The sequence below is a fragment of the Poecilia formosa genome, unplaced genomic scaffold, assembly GCF_000485575.1.
Source record: "Poecilia formosa unplaced genomic scaffold, Poecilia_formosa-5.1.2 Scaffold15, whole genome shotgun sequence".
Classification (NCBI taxonomy): domain Eukaryota; kingdom Metazoa; phylum Chordata; class Actinopteri; order Cyprinodontiformes; family Poeciliidae; genus Poecilia; species Poecilia formosa.
The window spans coordinates 3,225,228-3,246,974 of NW_006799954.1; the positions used below are offsets into that span (position 1 = coordinate 3,225,228).

The window sequence follows — 21,747 nt, forward strand, 5'->3', positions numbered from 1 at the left end:
AACAGTGGGTGTCAGCTTTCATTAATAAACCCACTAATTCACAATGACTCCTAATAAGACAGCAGAATGCCGTCGTTTTATTCAAATAAGAGCATTTTAGCAGTGTCCCTGCGTATTATTGGTATTGATTAGCTCCATTCTTGCCATGAGTCAACACTGAAGTGTTTTTTTTTTGTTTCTTTTTTTCCTTCCATTGAAGGAGCAGAACAATAAAAGAAAGTTGCTTTTTCACAACAGGGCTTCAACAACAATGAATCATAGAAACTGAGATATTTACAAAAGCATTTAACTCAAACTGGCTGAGCAGAGAGAAGACTGTGCTCTGCAAGACCGAGGCTAGGTCCACAAGATTCAATTTACTGCACATTTTCTCTAATCTTTAGAGGTTCAATTTGTCTATACAAGGGAGAAAGAGCGGATACCTTTTAGCTCGACTCACAATTCCGGGTGCCCATAAATAAGAACCAAAAGCCTTCTGGACACGATTTTTATGACGACATTAAAGACAGATCGCTTCAGTCATAAGGAAATGAAGTTTGATAGAGTCAAAAGGAGACTTTCAAACCTGAGAACACTGAACCAACTGTAAAACAAGGTGGTGGCAGCATCATATTGTGGGGTAATTTCAGTAAAGGAGATAATAATTAAACATTTTTAGCTTATCCTTTAACAAATACATAAAAACTGCTTTTCAGAATGGATAAGGCAGATCAACACTACACTTCTTTTGACATCTAAAATCAAGGTTTGTGCTTACATACCAACTATCTTAACAGAAGTGAAGCTTTCTGCCAAAAAAATGGGTCAAATATTCGGCCAGAATTATGTTAATGGCTGCAAAACGGAGCACTGACGCTTAACCAAATGCAAGTAGGGGTAAGAGCTGCACAATATATCAAATCAGTCAATATCATGTCAGTACATTATGAGGCCAGTTGGATGGAAAATGCTCATTAATTATAATCATCATCAATGATTTCAGCAAGAGTATTCCAATTACAGATTTTCCTGACATCGTGCGTTTATAGATTTGAATATCGATCTATATTTTTTAACCCTGTGTAAATTTCAGGAAGTCGACAATAAATTTAATCTAATAAAACTCTTGATTTTGTCTGTTGTCTTTCATGCCAGCTTGGCAAAAGCCTAAAAGCCCTAAATTCATGACATCCCATTTTTTATTTTCTTAATGCATTTACCTATAGTGTGTTTATCCCCCGTCATGCATGCAACCCTAGTTTTCTGGCATGTTTATTCCAATGTGCTTCCAAGCATCGACTTTCCTGTGGTGATACAGTAAGTTAATTAAAACTGACCAGGCTCGAGGCTCTGACTCCTGATGCAATTATAATTTAGCAACAAAATAGTCAGTTTTCCTTTCCTATTAGAGTCAAGCATTATAACAGAACATCAAGAATCCCACCAAATTCAAACAAACAAAAAAAAGTCATGATTTTCTGGTGTCTCAGCTAATCGCTTCTAAATAATACAAAAGGGACTTCAGGATTTAGTCTATTGTTTGATCAAGGTGTACACCTTTTGTTTATCTTCTCCATGGTGAATACCCCTCATGAGTGCCTGTGTCTACCATGGCACCGCCACAATCTGGGTAATTACAGCGCAAATGGAGCAGGCATCAAGCCCAACACAGAGCCTTGCTTCATGGGGATCATTGACTCTGTGGATGTGCTCCAAGCCCGTTCTGTCTCACTTAAAATCTCACCCCTTGACCTCTGGTGGTTTAATGAGGCATTCATGAGCATCCCTCACAAAATATAGACATCTAATCCCAGGAAGAGAGCAGTCAGATGCAGAAAGGAAGAGAAAATTTGAATTTTGGAGAGCTTAGAGGAGTCAGTATAACTTCTCCAAGAAGCTCCAAGAGAAGAGTAGGTATTCATAAAATGGCAAAGACTTTAACCCAGGTTCAGCTCAAAGTGCAAAAATGTTCCCTAGCCAAGAAAAGTGATAAACTTAGAGTAATTATGTTTTAATGCATGCATGAAAGTGCAACAGAAAGTAAAGCACAAACAAATAATAATAAAACATTGTCCTTGAGTACCACTACATTCAAAAGCTGATAAATTACTTTAAGAAGCACAATTTGCATATGTTTACACAAACAGACGTTCCCTTCCCATCAGGAGTTTAGCAGTCCAAGGCAAAAGATGTCAAACTTGACGGCTTCAAGTGATTTTTTTTTTGTGTGTGTGACGGCTTTAGCTTATCCATGTCAACCACCCAGGGTAGAAATAGCACTGAAGAAGAAATGACAATCTGCAGCCAGCTTGGCACTGCGCCTTGCTGAGAAGACTCCTTAGTTACACACAATCCCATTCCAAGTAAAGGCCTCAAAACAACCATATTGCCACAACACTCTCTTTATCCCGTTTAACCATGAAACACCCTCATATCCTTGACAAGTGAAGCATGTTTCACTACAAAGAGCAACACTGAACCACACGCAGAGTTCCCTGAAACAGGAACGCCTCAGCTATTGACTACTCCTCAGTTATCAGGTGGATTTATCAGAGGAAACCACCTAAGTCAGCCTCTGAAGAATCATCATCCTCAAGTGGAGGAGAGGAAGAGGTACGATCTTAGTTGTCTGGGCCATTATAGTTTTTGGGGGTTTTTTGCTGTTTCTCAAAGCACATACTCTTTTTCTCTGGTTTTCAAATAACTCTGTGCCCTCACAGTAGAGCTGGACAATAAATCATTAATACTATATGTTGCGATAGACTTTTCTATCAACACGGCTGGTAGATTTTTCAATAGTTTCACTGAACTCTGATCCAGAACCGCACAGCACTCTGGGGAATGTAGGCAGAGGAAAGGCTTCAGCCGCTCAACTCCTCACTGCAGGTTGGTGGAATCAACTAACTCACTCACACTTTGGTTACCTAGCAACACACTCTCTTTTTGGTTACCTAGCAACAACTTGAGTAACTTGCACAGAAGCATTTTCAGGTTTCACAACGCTGTCTCATAACTGCGTAAAAATAAAAATCAAAGGCGTGGAGTGAAAACTGTGGATAAAACAGGAATGGTCACACCACCAGTTTGTCAGCATTTTAGATATTCTAAACAAAAAATGAATCAATAATTAGGGATATGACCCAAGAAAGTGGTGAGACTTTAAAAAAATAAAAATAAAAAAATAAGATTAGACTTTTCTTGCTACTAATCCAACGAACCAACACAGATTGGAACTGGAGGACTTCCTCCATGTTTATGTTTACCCTGGAAGGTCCTGAGCTTTTGGCTTCAATTTGATCGGACTGATAGTTTTCTCGCTGTGGTCCATTTTAGCTAAACTGTAACCTAATGAGGCAAAATTGTGTAGTGAAGGGAAAGCAATGGATTACCCATTATTCTAAGACAAGACTTCTTCAAAAGACAAGCTGCCACATGCCTCCATCAAAGCATACATTCCTCTACCTATTCTGATGTTTCTTTATTGCCGTTATTTTTTGTTTTTTTTTCACTGCATATGCCGAGAGCAGGTAATTGTTTTCTGAATAAAACTCTGCGCTCCTAAAGTTCGAATAATGATCATTTCATTATTTCTGCTGACGGTGAGAAAAACGGCAGCTAGGTCGTGTTTAATAAAAGGGGGTGAAGATGAGGCCAAGGGAATCCTCACATCAGAATCCCCCTCATCCTCTGAGCGATCTCCATCAAATTACTCCATTAGTAAAATAGGACTCGTTCATGCATGGTGTTTCCAGTTCCAATTAAGAGCTGCCTCGCTGTTGACGGCCGAGCCAGTTTTATCTCTCCTGCTGCTTTTATTGAAGTGGCGATGCTCCTCTCGCTGCGGTGCCCTGATGTGACAATTTTCTGCCTCAAACTTGACATCCGTCATTTCAGAGCGGCAAGAATAAACATATAGTATTGTGATAACTGATGTCGAAGCTTAGATAAACGGCTCAACAGAGCAATTGATATGAGAAACAGCAGAGATAAAATTTACAAAGATCTTTTAGATCAGATTGCTTGGATTGAACTATTAATTTCTGTCCTTTTTATGACTTTATAATCAAAATTCTAAGTATAATCATAGTGTAATAATATAGATTCAATTTCTAGATTAAATTAATTAAATATTGATACCAGGCATGGGTTAGTTTGAGAATCTCTACATAATTTTAACCTTGAGTTTTAACATTATTTACCCATGAAATCTCAAACATAAATGCACTTTATGGTCCAACCATTTTTATTTAAACAAGATGCAATTATTCCTACTGTAACTATAGTACATAAAACATTTACAAAATAGTTATGCAACTTAAATCATTTATGTATTAATCATTATATTAATTTTAATACACAGACATAAGCAAACATAAATTCTAGTTTTTCAGTGAATGCTGCACAGAATGTTTAATGTTCTTTGGGTGTTTCTCTTTTGTAAATAACAGCTGGTTAAATAGTCAGGCTATCTGCTGGGATAGCAAGAGTGAGGGCTTTGGTCTGTGTCTGGGTACTAATGAAAATATTTCCAAGCAGTTGAATGTCTATCTTGTAGACAAGGGGAAAACAATGCAGCCTTGTTTCAGAAAGCTAACCAGCAGTATGTGGGAGAGGGGCAGCACAGGATCATCATTTTAAGGCCATCCATGTTTTCTGACCATAAACAACGATAAACTGTAAACTTGTTGCTGCGCACTTCCTTTGGCTGGAAGTGCGCAGCAACAAGTGGGGGAAGCTGAAGTGCAATTCTGCTTTTTTCTAATCCACCTCATTAAATATACTTAAACAAATAGACCCTATGGGCAATTTAAGGTGCAGAGTCAATAATAATCAGTATTAAATCACATTTAATTTGAGTCTGAATAAAGCAGATTAAAGTACTTGAGAAACAAGAGCCATCAAATATTTAAAAAGTTACCATTTATACATGGAAAGAATGATAGCCAGACTTTTTGGCTAGTTTTACCTCTAAATGTTCAAAATGCTAAAAACAAGGTTTAAATCAAAATGCGTTTCACTTAAAGTGTGATGAGTGTAAAATTTAATAATAGTGACAAGGCATAATTAAGGAGATGGGGTTTCATCTTACATCTTCTTTTACTTTAAGTTAAACGGTCATTAGCCAGTGCCCCGATATCTGGCCATCATCAATCCGTCACTGGAGCTTTCATTATTTCACAAAAACTTGGGTAAACAAGCGTACAAGTGATCGATACTTCTTGAAGCAGAGGTCAACCGTACCTCTGTCCTGCTAATTAGCTGCACGCTCAGGCAGCCCTGATTTTCTGCAGGACAAAAATTTCATTGTGACAAATTGCACAGTCTGTAGCCATCATCCCTTTCAGGTCTATGACCTCCAAATATTGACAACTAAATATAACCAGCACCGGTAATATGGGACTCCAACAGTGGCAGACTTCTATAGGAGAAAAAAAAAATTATATATATATATATATATATATATATATATATATTTAATTAATCATGTCAGTCATTAAAATACCAAACAAATATGGGTTACATTTATATTTTATCAGAGTTAGTGGTCACTACTACTACCCTTATCAATTGAACTGGTCTATAGTTAACTCATTGTCCAGGTTAACCAATCACATATTACAGAGTATAGTGGTACCAATAAACCTAAAAGAAAATCAAAATAACCAAAAAAAAGCCAGATTGTTTTTTTTTTGCATCATTATAATAAAGTAAAGCAGTGTTTTGCAGATATATTTAGGCAAATCAATATTATATATAAAAAAAACATGCATAGAGAGGTATAAATAAAGTTATTTATTAGGTTTTAAATAGTGACACAAATAAACCTCAAACCTAAAAATTATGAACTTGTTAGTGACCAGGAAAAGCCTAATTAGCTCATCTTTTTATTTACATATTTTGTAAAACAAGCGCATTAAAAAGCTCTTAAGTTTTAAAGAGTGTTACCAATAAAACTCAAAAGAAAACAAGAAATCAATCAATATCTGACAGATAATACCTGATTGGTCCAATTCTTATGAATGAATTCTCCACTTAAATTATGCATTTACTAAATACTTATTTTAGTTTTAGCTAAGACAGGCATGAAAATATTGTTCATAATTCATTTAAAACATCTGAAGCAACGCTGTGATCATTTATTGCTCCATTAGGAAGGCTCAGAGAACAGCTGCCTTTCACGCGACGTCAGCTGCTCATTTGGAGACATATTTCCTAAATATTTACCCCAATAATGAGGCCAATCTCCGATCGAAAAGACATAAAGAGTGGGTGGCCGATGACCTTCAGACTGGAGCTGCCGGCTCACCTGGCCTCCCAGCACAGGGTCCAAACAGACCGGAGAGAAGGAGGGTAACCAGGCGCTGCTTCCATCCATCATCACATTACGCACACTGGCTCAGTTTAATGTCCTTTTCAGACTTGACTGGAGACACGCTGGGCCACACAGAAACATGGGAAGCAGCTAATTAGTTTGCCAAAGGCAGAAGTTCACCAGTCATTTACCACTTCAAGGGTGAAATTCCCTTCCAGAGTGCTAATGAGGACTTTGTCCATCACTGTAGCCTCATTCATTATAACACGACAACATCGTTCTAACGAGACAACAGCAGAATGCAACGCCATCGACGTCCAGTTTGCATCTGAAGGATTGTGCTGTAGCCTCCCTCGCTAAATACAGCCCAGTAACCTGAACCACCTCAGCCTAAAACAATTCCTTTGACTACGGGGCAAACAGCTGGTGAGCGTGAGAAAGGGTGTCATGCTGAGCAGGTGCTGTAATGTGATGTGCTGAGGGAGAGCAGGGAGAAACGGAGAACACAGAAGCTTGGAAATCTAGCAGAGGACTGGATGAGGAGATTTTCCTCTCGGCACCAATGAACTAGAGCAGAATCCCTTTGTTTTCTAGGATGGTGAAGCAACAAAGGGATGAAATTCATCTCTTTTTATACAGGAGCTTCAGCTTTAGTACGTTAAAGAATATACAATGTAATAAATTAAAAATGTATGAAAAATGCTTTAGGAAATGAGATATCAGTAAATTAAATTTCAAGCCAAACAATTCATATCAAACTAAAATCCATTTTGGTTCAAATTTCAATTCAGATTATTCAAATTCATTCCAACATATTCTAACATTAATCTATATTCAGACTCAGCTACATATAAAGACGCACCAATCCAATATTAATAACTCAACGAGTCCCAATATTGAAAGACATTCTAAATTGGGGCATTGGTGACAATGTGCCCAATCCATAACAGCAGATCTGTTAAGTCCAAGTCCAGTGAATAAGCTTCTTATTGCAATGTTGTGTTGTTTTTACACATTTGACCAAGCTTCTGAAGGTTCTGGTGTATTTAAGTGTGCAGCACTGGTGCAGAGTTATCAAATAAAGAAGAACATACACGGAGTTAACAAAAGCAAGAGCTCAGACTGGCAATTAAGCAAGGCTAAGCACAAAACCGTTGAGCCAGGAAATCTTTCTATAGGATAGAAAAATAAAGAGAACACAAAGTTAATGGCTCCAGTAGCATTGGCTCTGTCACCATAAAACTCATCTTGTGCCTTTGATGAGCCTTTTTGTAATCCTGCTCACCTAATACTAATGAATATTTTAAGAAAGCTATAAAAAGGTTGCAGGAGCCTTTCTGTTACTGGAGCCTTTGAAGGCAGGAGTTTTGTACTAAAAAAAAAAAACTATATATATATATATATATATATATATATATCGCATAACTCAGAACTTTATCAATATGTTCTCATTGAAGTCTGTAAAATGCCTGCAAAAGACGTCTAACAGGTAAAGGTTATATGTTCTTTGTATTTTGCACTCACCCATATTGACATGTTTGCCCAGTGACTGCATCTCATAAACCCCAGAAGGGCTAAATTACTTTCAAAAGCAGGTTTTAAATTCAGAGGCAGAACTGGTGTTCTCTGCTTTCTGTGAATAAACGTTGAAATTGAATTATAGAATGAGGCCAAGCATCTTTTCTCTGTGGTCACACCTTAAACCAGGCATCCCGCTCACATTTCCACACCCGTATGCAAAAAATAAAAAACAAAAATATTGTCACCTTATCAGGAGCATCTAAAACACAAAGTGAAACACAAAAATGACCTCAAGTTACATGAAATATAGTGGCAGAAAACAGCACTGAAATCTGGTCACATGCTTCTAGTTTCACAGGTGAAAACACAGATTATTAAGCAGGGAAAGCCGAGGATGTTTGTGACTGCGTAGAAGGACCAGCTGCTACATGAGCGCCAAATGACTGCAGTCTCAGGTAAGGTTGTCATTTCTGTACTACAGCATTACATAACATAAGAAGTTTGCTGCTGTGTTGTGCTTAGAGCATTGCAATTTAACTGTCAGCCAGTTGTTGACTGCAAACCCTGCATAAAGAGAACAGTAGCACTGTTTCTATAATGGTGCAACAAAACATTCAATTTCTGGGAAACGCCCAAAGATAAGCAACGCCTACATTTTATAAGATACTCAACCTGCCGCTAGGGTCCATAAGAATAACATTTTAAACTTTAAAGCTAAGCTCATTTTCACAGTCTGAAGAAAACACCTCCACTAACTCAAGACCTTTTCATGAGACTGGCTTAAAAATTATCTCACTGAATCCAAAATATTTTAATAAACTACAAACCAGCAATGCTCCAAGACTGCAATAATTCAATCTTTTCCTCCTTCCTCTCTCATCTGCCTCTCATCTTCATCGTCTTTGGTTGATGTCATCGGTGTCTGGTTTGGGAACCCAGAGCGTCTTACAATATTAATATTGTAGTTAATGATGATATATTTGTTATATATAAACTGTAGGACTCAAAAAAAAAAAATTTAAGCACCCAGAGATAATGTGCTGCATTTACATATTTATTTGACATTTACTTCTCTGTGTGCTTTACAATATTCGCCCCATATTTACAAAGACCACATGAGCCACAAGCACAATGTCACAGAGGAAAGGATTCTGGTTAGGATCCACGCAGGTCTGATTACAACCACATACACTTATTTTGTAAAACTTGTAAGTGACAGACTCATTTTCCTCCCCTACCACCCAAACTAAATTTCTGTGCTCCATTTACAACGTCCACTGTCACAATCTGCTCCCATTAAGCGTAATTGCACTTTTCAAAGGTTAAGTTTCAACCACCATGGCAAACGCTTTATCCTGATGTGGAAACAGTTAGCATGTAATGATCGGCAGCAAGGACACAGAATGGTTTATAGACTTGAAAGGAATATCCATTCAGCAAATGACTCACTTTGTAGCTACTAACCTCTGACTGAAACACTAGATCACTCTGTAGGAAAATAATCTGGATCAGCTTTCTCACCCACTCAGAGAAACTCTCTCCGTGCACACAGACAATTTCTCTGAGCATCACTAAATATTACCCAAGCAGACCAAAGAAATCAGCAGGACTCTACTCTGACAGGGAGGCTCCATGTGAAATGAGAAGTTTGTGTAATTGTCAAAAACAGAGAGTTTGTACATGTTTTTATGTTATTTTACCAGAACATTTCAGCCCATATTTAGAAGAATGAATAATAAATACAGTAGAATATAAATACAAAACTTCTCTATGAATTTATGAAAGATATAATTAGGTCAGGTTTTAAATATTCATCCTACAGACAAACATTAAATCCCTACCGATCAGGACTGACAAATGGATGGACGGACAAATGGACAAATGGATGAACAGACTAAAACGAGATGGTAAAGGACAGATGGACGGACGGATTCTTTATTCTCAAAAGAGACGACAGTTTCACACTCTGTCTTCAAAGGAGGCCACACAGCTGTCCATCACCTCCCCGAGCCAAACTGACCCAAAGTGTGACATTCCACCACCGAGGCCACATTAAAGAGTTTATATTGCATCTACTGCCCTTTTCAGGCATACATGTGCATAGCTGGTGTCAAAAATGGGGTCAGAAACCACTGAGTGCAAAGGGTGGAGTACATTAATGAAACTGTCTGGGTGGATGGCTAGCTTATCAATCATTCTGCTACCTTATCACCTTCAGCACAGTCACAAAGCTTCCCGTCACTCTCTTATCAGGCTAATCCTGCTAACTCGAGCACAGAGTCTGTGAGCGCAGCGGGAATAAATGAGTTTACTCCTACTCTGATTGGATTAAGAGCAAGACCCTTTGACTGCGACGGCTGAAGGCGCCGGGCGCTCAGCTTTGATGAGCAAGTCGGCTTAAAAGGAAATAAATAAGTACAGGGAACGGCTTAATCTTTGACTTCAAATTTGGACATTAGATTGTGGGTTACTTTTGATATAATTCTGCTTTGATTAGCTTATGCAATGGAAATAAATCTTTCACAAATCCCAGACGTCAAAATGGAGTTTCTTTGACAGCCTAGTTAATAGAAATCCAGTCCACGAGTCTCTGGAGCCCTCTGTCTGCTCTCCGTCCCTGGGGAGCGAGGACATCATGACTGAGACTACATTAGGATAGCAGAAGCACTCAGAAAACCATTCCTGCAAACACAGACTATGAGCTCCAGGACAACCGCATATACATCCCTCTGCAGCTTTATAAATACAGAGATGGAAACAAAAATTTGTTTCTGCAGCGAGGAAGTCCCACATGAATACAGACACTTGGCTGTCACAAATTGACAGGCCTGCATTATAGAAGCTGTGACAGCAACACTTCAGTGGACTAAAGAGTCTCTCTGTGACAAAGAAACAAAACTGTAATGTGAGGAGAGCGAAAGGAAATGAAAACTTTAAAAAGGCTGCCACGCAGAGCAGTGACTAACCCAACGGAGTCAGTGAAGGTTTAAATAGGACACTAGGAGGATAAAATTATACCCCTCCTCAGACTTGGACTAAAAATCCATAATACTTTGACAACCTACTTAGTACTGAGTGAGATCACCAGCTAATAAAATCCCGGGGATTCCCAGAGCTTCTAGTGAAAATAGAAAAACTGAGGTAGTTCCTCACCGGTCCAGATACACTGAGGTCCAAATGCAGAATGAGGCGATGAGAGAATCTCATGGGAATGCTCAGAAAAACATGTCAAGGTTTCCCAGCGTCAGTGTATTTATACAAACGTTTAAAACAAAAATGTCTAACATGATCCAGGAGTTGTTGTTTTTTTTAAAGAGAAGAACTAATTATTGCTGCTGCTACTTAAATAAGACAATATTTTAATTAAAAATAATTAGACAGTCAGACAATATTGGTGTACACCTAAGCAAAAATCTAGATTTAGTCTGATAAATTTAGTCAAAATTTTCAAGTAAACACTAGCAAATTAGACATTTTCCTCCATCTTCCTCCTTAAAGGGGTTTTCTCGTGTATTTATAAAGTAACATAGGCTAAAACTAAAACTAAATTGTTATTAAGGCAAATTTTCTGTTTGGGTACTTTTAAAACCGCCTAAATACCTCTAACATCTTTTTGGGGTTGCGTTATCTGTAACATTTTCCTTTAGACTGCCACAGTCTTCCTTGACAACTGGAAGTATTTTCAAGCAATTAAATTTGTCTTTCCCAAACATGCGAGGAAAATAGTCTAATACCCTTCCTCCAGCCAGCTGACGGACAGTGTGCAGCAGTGCTACAGTGTTCCTTTCTCCCACAGAAACCTCAGGCATCTTATTGAAAGAAATCTAAACTTTAACAGCAACGTTAAAGAACATTTTGGTCCTTTTGAAACAGTATCTTTTTAAAACCTGCACTTTGATACCGGTGTCCATCAAAACCCAATGGTTTGGGAATCCGGAGTCCGGGAGAACACCTTCAGATTCTTCAAACAATTTTTGAAGAGACTGTGGCCGTTTAGTAAAAGATTATAGTGGAAGTGTCAAAGTAGCATCCATGGTTAAAGCAAAATGAACATTTGACCTGCAAAAGAGCAGCGGAAGTCACTTTTCAGTGGTTATAATTTATTTCTGATCAAAGTACATTTCTCCTTTTTACAGGATGTGGTGTAGCATTATGGAATCTGTAATTTTCCGACGCCTGGGAAAAGTATGATTTCAAAGGAAGTCAAAAGAACAAAAACATAACCGAATGTAAAAGGACCGTCAGAACATCCTCATTCTTTTACTTCCAAATGATTTCCCTGATTCACCTTTAACCTCAGATAGAGGCGGTAAAAAACAGTTAAATGGAAGGGGTCACCAAGAGAGGAACAAGTTCTGCAAACACAATCACCTTCCTTCTCTATTGTGAGCCACAGTGAAGCTGCATCTACACACACACACACACACACACACACACACACACNACACACACACACACACACACACACACACACACACACACACAACAGAGGCCATGTCCAAGACCTGCATGAGGTTGCAGGAAAACCCAGGATCTCCCAGCGGAACGGGGAAACACCCAGGGAGGGGAGAAAGCATCCAGCAGAGTCTGACATCATCCAAGTGCGGGCTTCCATGTTCATGTGTATGCATGTGTGTGCGCGCACACACACACTTTCTCCCCATTCTACCTCTCACACTGACACACACTCACGCACAGATGTGTAGGTTTCCTCTTTGGCTCTGGACAGATATTCATTATTCTGAGTTTTTGCTGCAGTTCACACAGATAAGACCCCATAAAGCCAACCCAGCAACCTTCTACACGCAGAGTATGGAAATGTCAAACATCTATTGCAAAAGCATGGAAATATGACAGTCAAATGTGGCCGCGCGTAATCACTCCAACCACACATCGCACTGCAGATGCAAGGAAATGATCCAAAATCTTAACTCACATGCAGCCCCAGTGAAAAGCTCTGGTTGTGAAGTTGAAGGACAATAAAGTGAAGCATTCAGTGTAAAGGCAGATTGCTTCAGTGAACGGGGCAGAGCCAGTGGGGTGTCGATGAGCTTCAGCAAGTGCTCCAACAAAAAAAACTGCAATGCCTCCTGTCAAAGCTCCACGTCCCGCTGAGGATTAGTAAAACCACACAACAGAGGGGTGTTGACTCATCTTCAGCCTCACCTTTTTTCCGAAAGGAGCCAAACCATGAGGACGCGAGGCAGCAGCGGAAAATCTTCAGGCTAGTTAGCACTACTTCCTTAGCAAACCCCCTCGCCAGCCAGCAGCCATCCAGCCAGCAGCGCTGCCTTCTCTCCGGTCCAGCCAGCCCGCCCGGTGCTTCCTCCCAACCCTACCCTTCCGTGCAGCCCTCTCCGCTCGGAGCGCTCAGTCGTCCTGGGACTTACCGGTCTTATGTGTTGTTGGTGCCGTTGTGAAGAAGAGACAACTACGGGGAGGCTGCCGGCCGCCGTTCCGCTGCTCCGGGACAACAGGAGTACCGATCTGCACACTTTCGCAGCCATCTCTGTAGTAGTAAAAAAAAAAAAAAAAAAAAAAAAAAAAAAAAAAAGAAACCCTCACCGGGAAGGAGACTGCTGCGGGCGGACCGAGACTCACCAAGGGGAAGAGGGAGGGTGGTAGGCGGGTTACGGGGTTGGACTATTTCTTCATACACATGCCCAGTGTTGCACCAGTAACCGATGATAAAATACTCCACAGGGTACTCACTGAGAGCAAGGCTTCATTTCCACGTGTCCAATAAAAAAATACAAAAAAATAAAAAAAACACTCACAGAGGTGCCTTATGTGTAATTCACTCTCATTGACTGAAATCTTGCACCGTGAAGTGTACTATCCCGCCTTACTGCCCTGAACTTTAGAAAAACGAGGCACAGAAACGAGTAGGATGTGTAAACTAAACGGCATAAATATTAATGTGATCAAATGTCGATTAAAAAAGGGAGAGGAAACAGTCCAAAAAGCTACAACACTCTTGGGAACCACCATTAAACTTTTAGAAGGAGTCAAAATAATGACACCCATTGATGTTAAAAACTATATTTTTGTGGCGGTTAATATTATCGCCAGAAAAATTTTATAAAGTACACAAAATTAATGTAAAAATCACACAGATTGCACTCTGCAACAGAATAAAAAGTCAACACTGGCAGTGTTTTTTTTTTTATACTTTCCTACAGTATTCATTTTACAAAAAAATAAATAACTGATTGTGAATATAAATGGACAATACGCTAAGATTACCACTGTTACAGTTTACATCCACTAGTCCAACTGCTTACAATCTAGAAAAAAAGATCACACAGAACTCACAGACTTATTAAGTTTTTAAATTAGGTTTAGTAATTTCGATATATTACTGTTGATCTTTATTTAATGGCCACACAGGGAAATTGCTGGAACCTCTGGTGTTGTTCTTCAGTGGCTTAGAACCAAAACTTTTATGTGACCCTCTGGTGTACAGCAGGGCTCAAAACTTGGACCTGCCTTTTTCTATTTCTACATCTGTCCCTTTGATCACTGCTTAAAAAAAATTGTCTGTGTTAAATAATTTATGTGACAGCTGGTGAGTCCAACAACCAACAAACAAAGGATAGCAGAGGAACAACTTTCAACAGATTTCAACATAGACTTGAATAGATGTCATTACTGGACATAAAGACATACAGAATACAAGAAAACCCATTTGAAATAGGAATTTTATCAAAAACAGGCAACTAAGAGGGATAACAATAACATTTTTAATTACTTGTCTCAATAGAACTCTGTTCTACTTCCTTTTGTTCAGTGTGAGAGACATTTGTAGATAGACACTTCTCAGAAAGGCAGATTTTGTCTTAAATAATAAACACATAATTATGACAGGGCATTCTAGAGGTGACAAGCATTGTCTAAAGTGAAGTTGAGTGGTTTTAAAATGAGCTGTGGCCAGTAGCTTTAAACATTAGTCAAACACTTCTTGTGTGATTTAAGTTAGAAAATCCTGTTTAAAGATCTGCCCTACAAAAGGAGAATACATTAAAAAAAAAAAACATGAATGACTGTGTGCTGTCAGTAGCTGCAGCACCCATTCAGCTAAGTAAAAATAGCTTGTCCTTCAGTGACTCATGACTGCACCGTGTCCTAAAAGACAATACAACTGGAACAGATCTAAGATCTGCCACTTTCAAAGAGAAACTTCAAAATCTAGTGTTATTTTAAATATGTTTCAGACTTTCTTATCCTCTTTGGATAATCAATAGAGCAAGTAGTCAAGCTGGAGGTGTGTTTTTTTTTTTTTTTTTTTTGTCCAGAATCCCTGAACCTCTGCAAATGCTGATAATGATAGAGGTAATGGGTATGTTTGGTCAATGAATGCCAGGAAACTCCCCTCTGAGGAATTTGTATTGCTTAATCTTTGACCAAGCCTGTCATAATTTTGTTATGTGCCGCACCTGTGTTGGTCAAAGGAGAAACCTGATACCGGAATAACTCATGTTGTGTAAATTCAGGGCACAGATTTGTGTGATAACAGGGCTACTCATCCTTAAAACAATATAACACATATAAGTAAGAAATATGATCAGAACAGGCGTTTGGTTACCTTGATGTTGATTGTAATTTTGTTGCAATAACATAACCCTATGTAATTTCTCCTGAACTCACCCCAAACCCCTCTCTTCCTTTTCAGGTGCAAAACATCAGGCCCATGTGAGCGACGCTATTTAAATGCTAATTTTCAGCCATGGACGATGACCTGCTCAAGGCTTTAAAGCTACATTGATTCATAAAGTGAAAATCTCTGTGGTTTTCAAAAATATTACCAAGCACAGAAACACGTTTTACACTGTACTTCATTTGTTGTTTTCCAAACAAATGAAGTTTAAATTCTTGGAAGTCTGGATTTTAGTGTATGTTTTATGTCTTAAAATGTGGCATAAGATATTGTTTGATGTTGTATTGTGCTTTAAAAATTAAATAAACCAATAAGCCGAACAGAAAAGTGTTTGGGTAAAACAAACCAGTTTGTGTTGTCAAATATGGATGGATGCAGGCTTGCTTTAATTTAACACCACAGGTTTGTGTTCTGGATTACATGTTCGCACCCAAATAAATGGCTAAAGTGCACAAAGGCTAATGTTAAGCTTACCAAAAAGTGGGTTGGAAATCATAATCTGCTATTTAAATCACTAAGCATCTAATCCTGGGGCTAAAATATATGATTTTTTTTTTTTTTTAATCAATTATCCATTCTCTCTTCCTACTTTACCTTGCAGATGTATTTCCAAACATCAGTGGGTGAGAAGGAAGGGAAACACCAGTCAACCTGTCAGCCACATCGAGACACAAGGAAAACTCGTTGCTGCTGGTCATTTATTTCTTCACCCATTTCGTAACTCATGTTATATCAATAAATTGATATGCACTTTTATAAGGAAATTGGTTAGAAATGGTTTGCTTTACCAGTAATAAATAGCAGGAGGACGGTATGAAACAGCAGCTAAGTGTCAAGCTAAACTAACTATGTTTCCAAATGGTGGGAGAAAGCCTGACCAAACATCTGCACAGAGATAACCTGGAAGTTAAACACAGAAAGGAATTCAAAAGCCATCCTGTGTTTGAATCTTATTGCTCCAAAGGATATGTTTTATATAGAAAATGCTCAGATAAAAACAGCTGTTATACATAAACAACTGAATTTGAAAATAAAAAAAATTAAAAATGGAATACCTAGCAAACTACCGGTTTGTCTAAAAATACTCAACTTCTTCTCAAACAGCATAAACCCAACATTTGGATGAATAAAAAATGTAGTGTGTGGTTTTCAGAACAATTTTAAATTTGATATTAAATCTGAGCTGCGTTAAACACCACTTCTACCTTTGCACTTTCTTTTTCAAGTCTAACCCTTATCTAATCACCAAGTCAAAGTATAACAGTCCAAGATTACAGCCTAGTGGCATCAGTTCTTTAAAACATTACTGCTTTAACTTAGCACCTTAATTAACCGTCACTAGAGCTCATGTCATAATAAGATTAATTTACTTTTCAAACGTTGTATACATCTGTTGGCAATATTTTTATTATTTCAGTTTTTCTACAACTTAAAAAAAAATAGCATACAAGTGGTTAGATGTGCAGTTTCGAACCTTCTGTACTGAAATGTCAGAGTTGCAACAAGATTGAGAAATTGTGTGAGGAAAAAAATTTGAGAACAAAATAAGGTGTGTAAAGGGCTTTGTGTTTCTGCTTGTATGTGCACATGTTTGTGCACGACTGAAATGGCGAGATAGGGCCACGCCTACAGTGGAACAAAAAAGGCAATCCCTATGGGTGTGTCATTTTGGTTCTGTCACCAGTAGTTGATGGGTTCTGTAAACACAGTTCTAATAAGGAAGGGTGTACTGCTGTTAGGCAAAGCCTACTGGACAACACAGAAACACGACCCAGCAATTGTCTGCAGCTCATGTTTTCTTTTTCACCTCTTCACAAAGGAAGTTTGTGGATCAAGTTACACCAGTTTTCAACAGCCAAATATGATTAACTGGGACAAAATGTGCTGTGGTTGTAGAGAGCCACCGCACAGAAATGTTCCTCGTGTTGCCCTCAGAGTAAGTCTTACACTGAACCCTGTTACAAAGGCAGCAACGCTCTCTGTAATAAAAACAACCTCCAAAGATGGTCTGAGACTCTGCAGGCTCGCCTTATCTTCTGCTCCACCTTCGGACTGCAATAGCATGACGTTAATCAATTTTCCTTTCTGTTACATTTACTGCTGTGACACAACAAGGCAAACTACAAACCTTTCTTTCACAAATTCTTAACCATAAACCAACATTAAGATATGCCGAATGGGATTCGTTAGTAGAAAAAGATACTTTATCATATTTTAGGCAACAACATTAAACACAAAGCACCGTGGACATGCTACATAAACTTAAAATACTATGTATAAAAACATTTTGTCCTCCTACTCAGCTTCTTCACTCCATGTCTGCAGAGTGGTCTTCTCAATTTTTATTAAAGGGGACTAAAAGGTGTGTTTTTAAGCTATCATATTTTTCAACCTCACTCTTTCTCCAGGGTGTTGGAGAAGAGGATCCGACCAATCATTGGCCCTTAGGTTTAAGAGGAGCAGTGTAGCTTTTGTCCTGGCCATAACATTTTTTTTTATCACATCTCTACCCACAAGAAATTGTTGAGGGGGACATGGGAGTTTTGTTATTTACATACAGAAGGTTTATATTGTGTCCTTCAAATTACTTTGTGAGTTTTGTTATGGGAGTATGGGGTGCTGGACCTTGGATGCCAAAAGCAAGAGGGGCGTTCACATTCTTGGCACAAAGTTAAGCTTGTTCCCAGGGTGGGTTGAACTCCCTCAAGGTGCTTTGGTCATGAGTGATGGCAGTACAGAGCAGAAGATGGATTAGCCATAGTCCACAGTAATATGAGCCCTGATCCAGTCTGTCACGGTGGAGCAAAAGTAAAAAACAAATTGTTCCTATAGACACCTACTGTGAAAAAGTATTGTCACATGTAGAAATATAATTGCCACCTTTCTAAATCATGAACTAAATTCATCATTTTGGGGGGATTCAGTTTCACTAGCCATAACACGGCCTGATTCTTGTTCCGCCTGTGTAATCAAGAAATTAAATATCACCTGTCTGATTGCATTTTGTAAAAGATCTAGAAAATCAACACATTACCAAACAACCCAGAACAAACCTCACTTGCCTTAGTTGAAGTCAGTGTCTATGATTCAGCAATAGGAAATAGAATTGGAAAAATGTCATCCAGGTTAAACACAGAAGTCAAACAATATCTTGGTGATCCCCAAGACTTTGGAAGATCTCAGGAACCCTGTTTTCTGGTCTCTAACAGGAAAAGTTCTGAAGCACACCAGCAAGTTCACCTCTGAATAGCTGAAAGAAATAAACAAGGTTTTGGAGCGGTCTAGTTAAAGTCTGGATTTAAATCTAAGCGAGATGCAATAGCTTCATCTCAAACAGATGAGAAAAGCATACTGTTTTCGTTCAGAATTAATGTCATTCAGAATGAATGAAAACAATCCTAAAAGGAAGAGTGTGCCTCCACAGCTATCTGGGCCGATAATGCGTTGGCTTCTCCCAGAATGAGCTGGCGAGGATTCGATGGGGAGCGGGATGTATTCAGATCCTTTTGTTGAGGATATAATTACTAGAAGTTGTCACTTGAATGAATCTGACAAAGAAAAATTCATTTTTCCAATTTCTCGTTTTGGGATTTTGATTAAAAAAAATATATATATAATGACCTGCTTTGTGTCCTGCATATTTATTAGATTATTAGAAGACTGGTGTATAGTGTATGTGAATCAATGAATGGCTCCGAATTAGTGAAACATTTTTCAGTCATTGTGGACTCAACAGTCACACTGAGAACACTGCTGTTGTGACATTATTGTCTTTAAATATAAAACCCGGCAATTAAATATTTTTGGCTCTTTAACCATTCTGTTATGAATAGGTTATGTTAAGTCTTGCAGAGAAGCAATGCAATTGCAGTATAGTGTTGTATATCCTTGGAATGAAGGAGAAGGAGCAGACAAAAGTTATTACTGAGTGCAGTGCTGCACTCTGTGACAACATTTTTATTTTAACAAGTTATTTACAGCTTATTTCTGAAAACAGTAAATCCTAGTCATGTTATGGGGCAATAAACAAAACTCCCTTCAATCAGCCACACTGTCAGTGTCCTCTGACATTTTTGACCATTTGGTTTTGTAAAAGCTGTATTGATCAAGCAGTAATTACAGGACAATGATTCATTCAGAAGGGGTTCATTTGTATCCACCCTATATGTCACAATCACTGAAGATTTAACACTTGGCTCAGTTTTCTCCAAGATAGGGCTTATTCATCAATCTACTGCCATTAAACCTTATGGTGCTGTGCACCGGGGCCTCAGAAGGCCCCATATAAATGTTATCATCTGATACATTAGAGTAATTTAGGATTATTGCATTCACCGACCATGCAAGAAAATCTAACAAAGTGACATTCAATGAAATCCATTGTTTTAACCTACAGGCTAAATAATTTATTATACAATATGCACCGTTTTTTTATGGTTCTTACAGACTGTATGACTGCAAAAATGTGAAATTTCTGTTGTAATCCCATGTGTACTATTAAAATCAGATATTTGCATACACTCCCTGGCATTAAATGAAAACTTTTCCTGTTGTAGGTCAGGATTTTAGGCCGTGGTTTTGTGATGTTCACTTCAAAACACTGACTTTGTTGTTCTTTGTCACTTTACAACAAATTTTAAGGTATGTCTGAAATCATTGTCCATTTGGAAGACCCGTTTGCACTCAAGATGTACATTTCTGGCTGACATCTTTAATATTTCCATATAATATTCTTTCCTCATGAGATCATCTATTTTAAGAAGTTCAGCAGTCCCTCCTACAGCAACATGACACAACATGATGCTGCCACACCCATAGCTCCCAGTTAGGATGGTGTTCTCAGGTTTGCCAGTTTCTCTGTTGGTTTAATACATTCTTAACCAACCAGAACCTAACAAAGTCATGACATCATCATCATCGTCATCATTTAGGCTTTCTTATATTAAGGCACACTCTTAATTTATATAAACTTCTGAATAAAGAGAAAGCAAAATAATATTCTCTAGAAACATCTCCCTCGTTATTCTGGTATTACTTAAATAGAAACAATTTTTGGAAATCCCAACTGACCTAACACAGGAAAACTTCAGTCTGATTTAATATCTGACAGGAAGAAAAAGAAGGTTATGTCTTTTTATACAGTGTATATCAATAAATGGTGATAAATATTTATGAGATGTAACTTCGCACAGACTGTAAGGGAGGTCTACGTCGCCATTCCCCCTTGTGTTTGCTCAGTTGTGCCACTTCATAATCTTTGACTCGTTTTCATTCATAAGCTCATCATTCCATTGTTGATATAGGGTCGCATAAATCATATATGTGGTTTGCGCTGTCAGTGCTCTCTGTCAAGTCCCTCTATCTACTGTTATCTAGGAGACAGCCTGAAGAAGCTACACAGCTACCCCTCACATTTGCATTCACTCCACTGACGTGTATCCAAGACAACACGGTGACTGCACTGCTCTGCTGTAAAAAGGGCGATTCACATTTTTCAGTACTGTTCAAGCTGTCAATCAAGGCATGCATGACTGGCAGAAGTCTTCCTGTCACAGAAGGGGCCACTTCCCTTTGAATCTCACTAGCATAATCTATATTAGCTGCTACACATATGAAAAGCTGTGCTTTTCAAAAGTATTTGCAGGCCTTGAACTTTTTTGGTCACATTACAACTACAAACTAATAACGCAACATACAATTAGCACACACAACTGTGAAGTGGAAGGAGCAGGATACATAATTGTAAATGCTTTTTGAAAATAAAAATCTGAGAAGCGATGGTGGAGTTACTCTATTTACTGATGCCCCTAAATAAAACCAACCAACCACTTGCCCTCAGAAAGTGCCTAATTAGTACCCGAAGTCCAGTAGTGGGTAATTTATTCTTCTTACAAATACATGTTGGCAGAGAAGCCTCAGTTGATTGTTAAACAATATTAGCCAACAAATACTATCTTTATGACTAAATAAAACAGCCGATAGATTAAGGGTAAGTTATAGAGAAATTTACAGCTGGGTTAAGCTGGTTAAGACTTGATGGGAAGATGAATATCTAAATACAGGACTATAATGCCAGAACACCTTATAGATTTTATAAAAGACTTCATCAAACACTTTAAATATACAGTGCGATACAATTTATCAGTAAGCTAACCCTGATGCAGCATTTTGAAAATAAATAAATAAATAAATAAATAAAAAACACACACATCTTATTTCCTCATTTTTGAGAGCGCTCTTCCGTCCGGGACAGGGGGTTGTTGTCAGGGGAGCCCGC

The 21,747-nt window shown here is 38.4% G+C and overlaps 1 protein-coding gene across 2 annotated transcripts in view; it reads right to left on the reverse strand.

The window, feature by feature from the left end:
• mcu (mitochondrial calcium uniporter) overlaps positions 1 to 13,441 on the reverse strand; it is a 61,661-nt gene extending 48,220 nt beyond the window's left edge. Inside the window, exon 1 of one of the 2 annotated variants that reach the window (XM_007546250.2) lies at positions 13,204 to 13,441. In XM_007546250.2, the coding sequence (XP_007546312.1) occupies positions 13,204 to 13,320 (117 nt within the window). In that variant the 5' untranslated portion in view covers positions 13,321 to 13,441. Of the gene's footprint in view, positions 1 to 12,749; positions 12,953 to 13,203 lie in introns of those variants that run through there. The other variant, XM_016668513.1, reaches the window with a different exon arrangement.
• Positions 13,442 to 21,747: the final 8,306 nt, after the last annotated feature.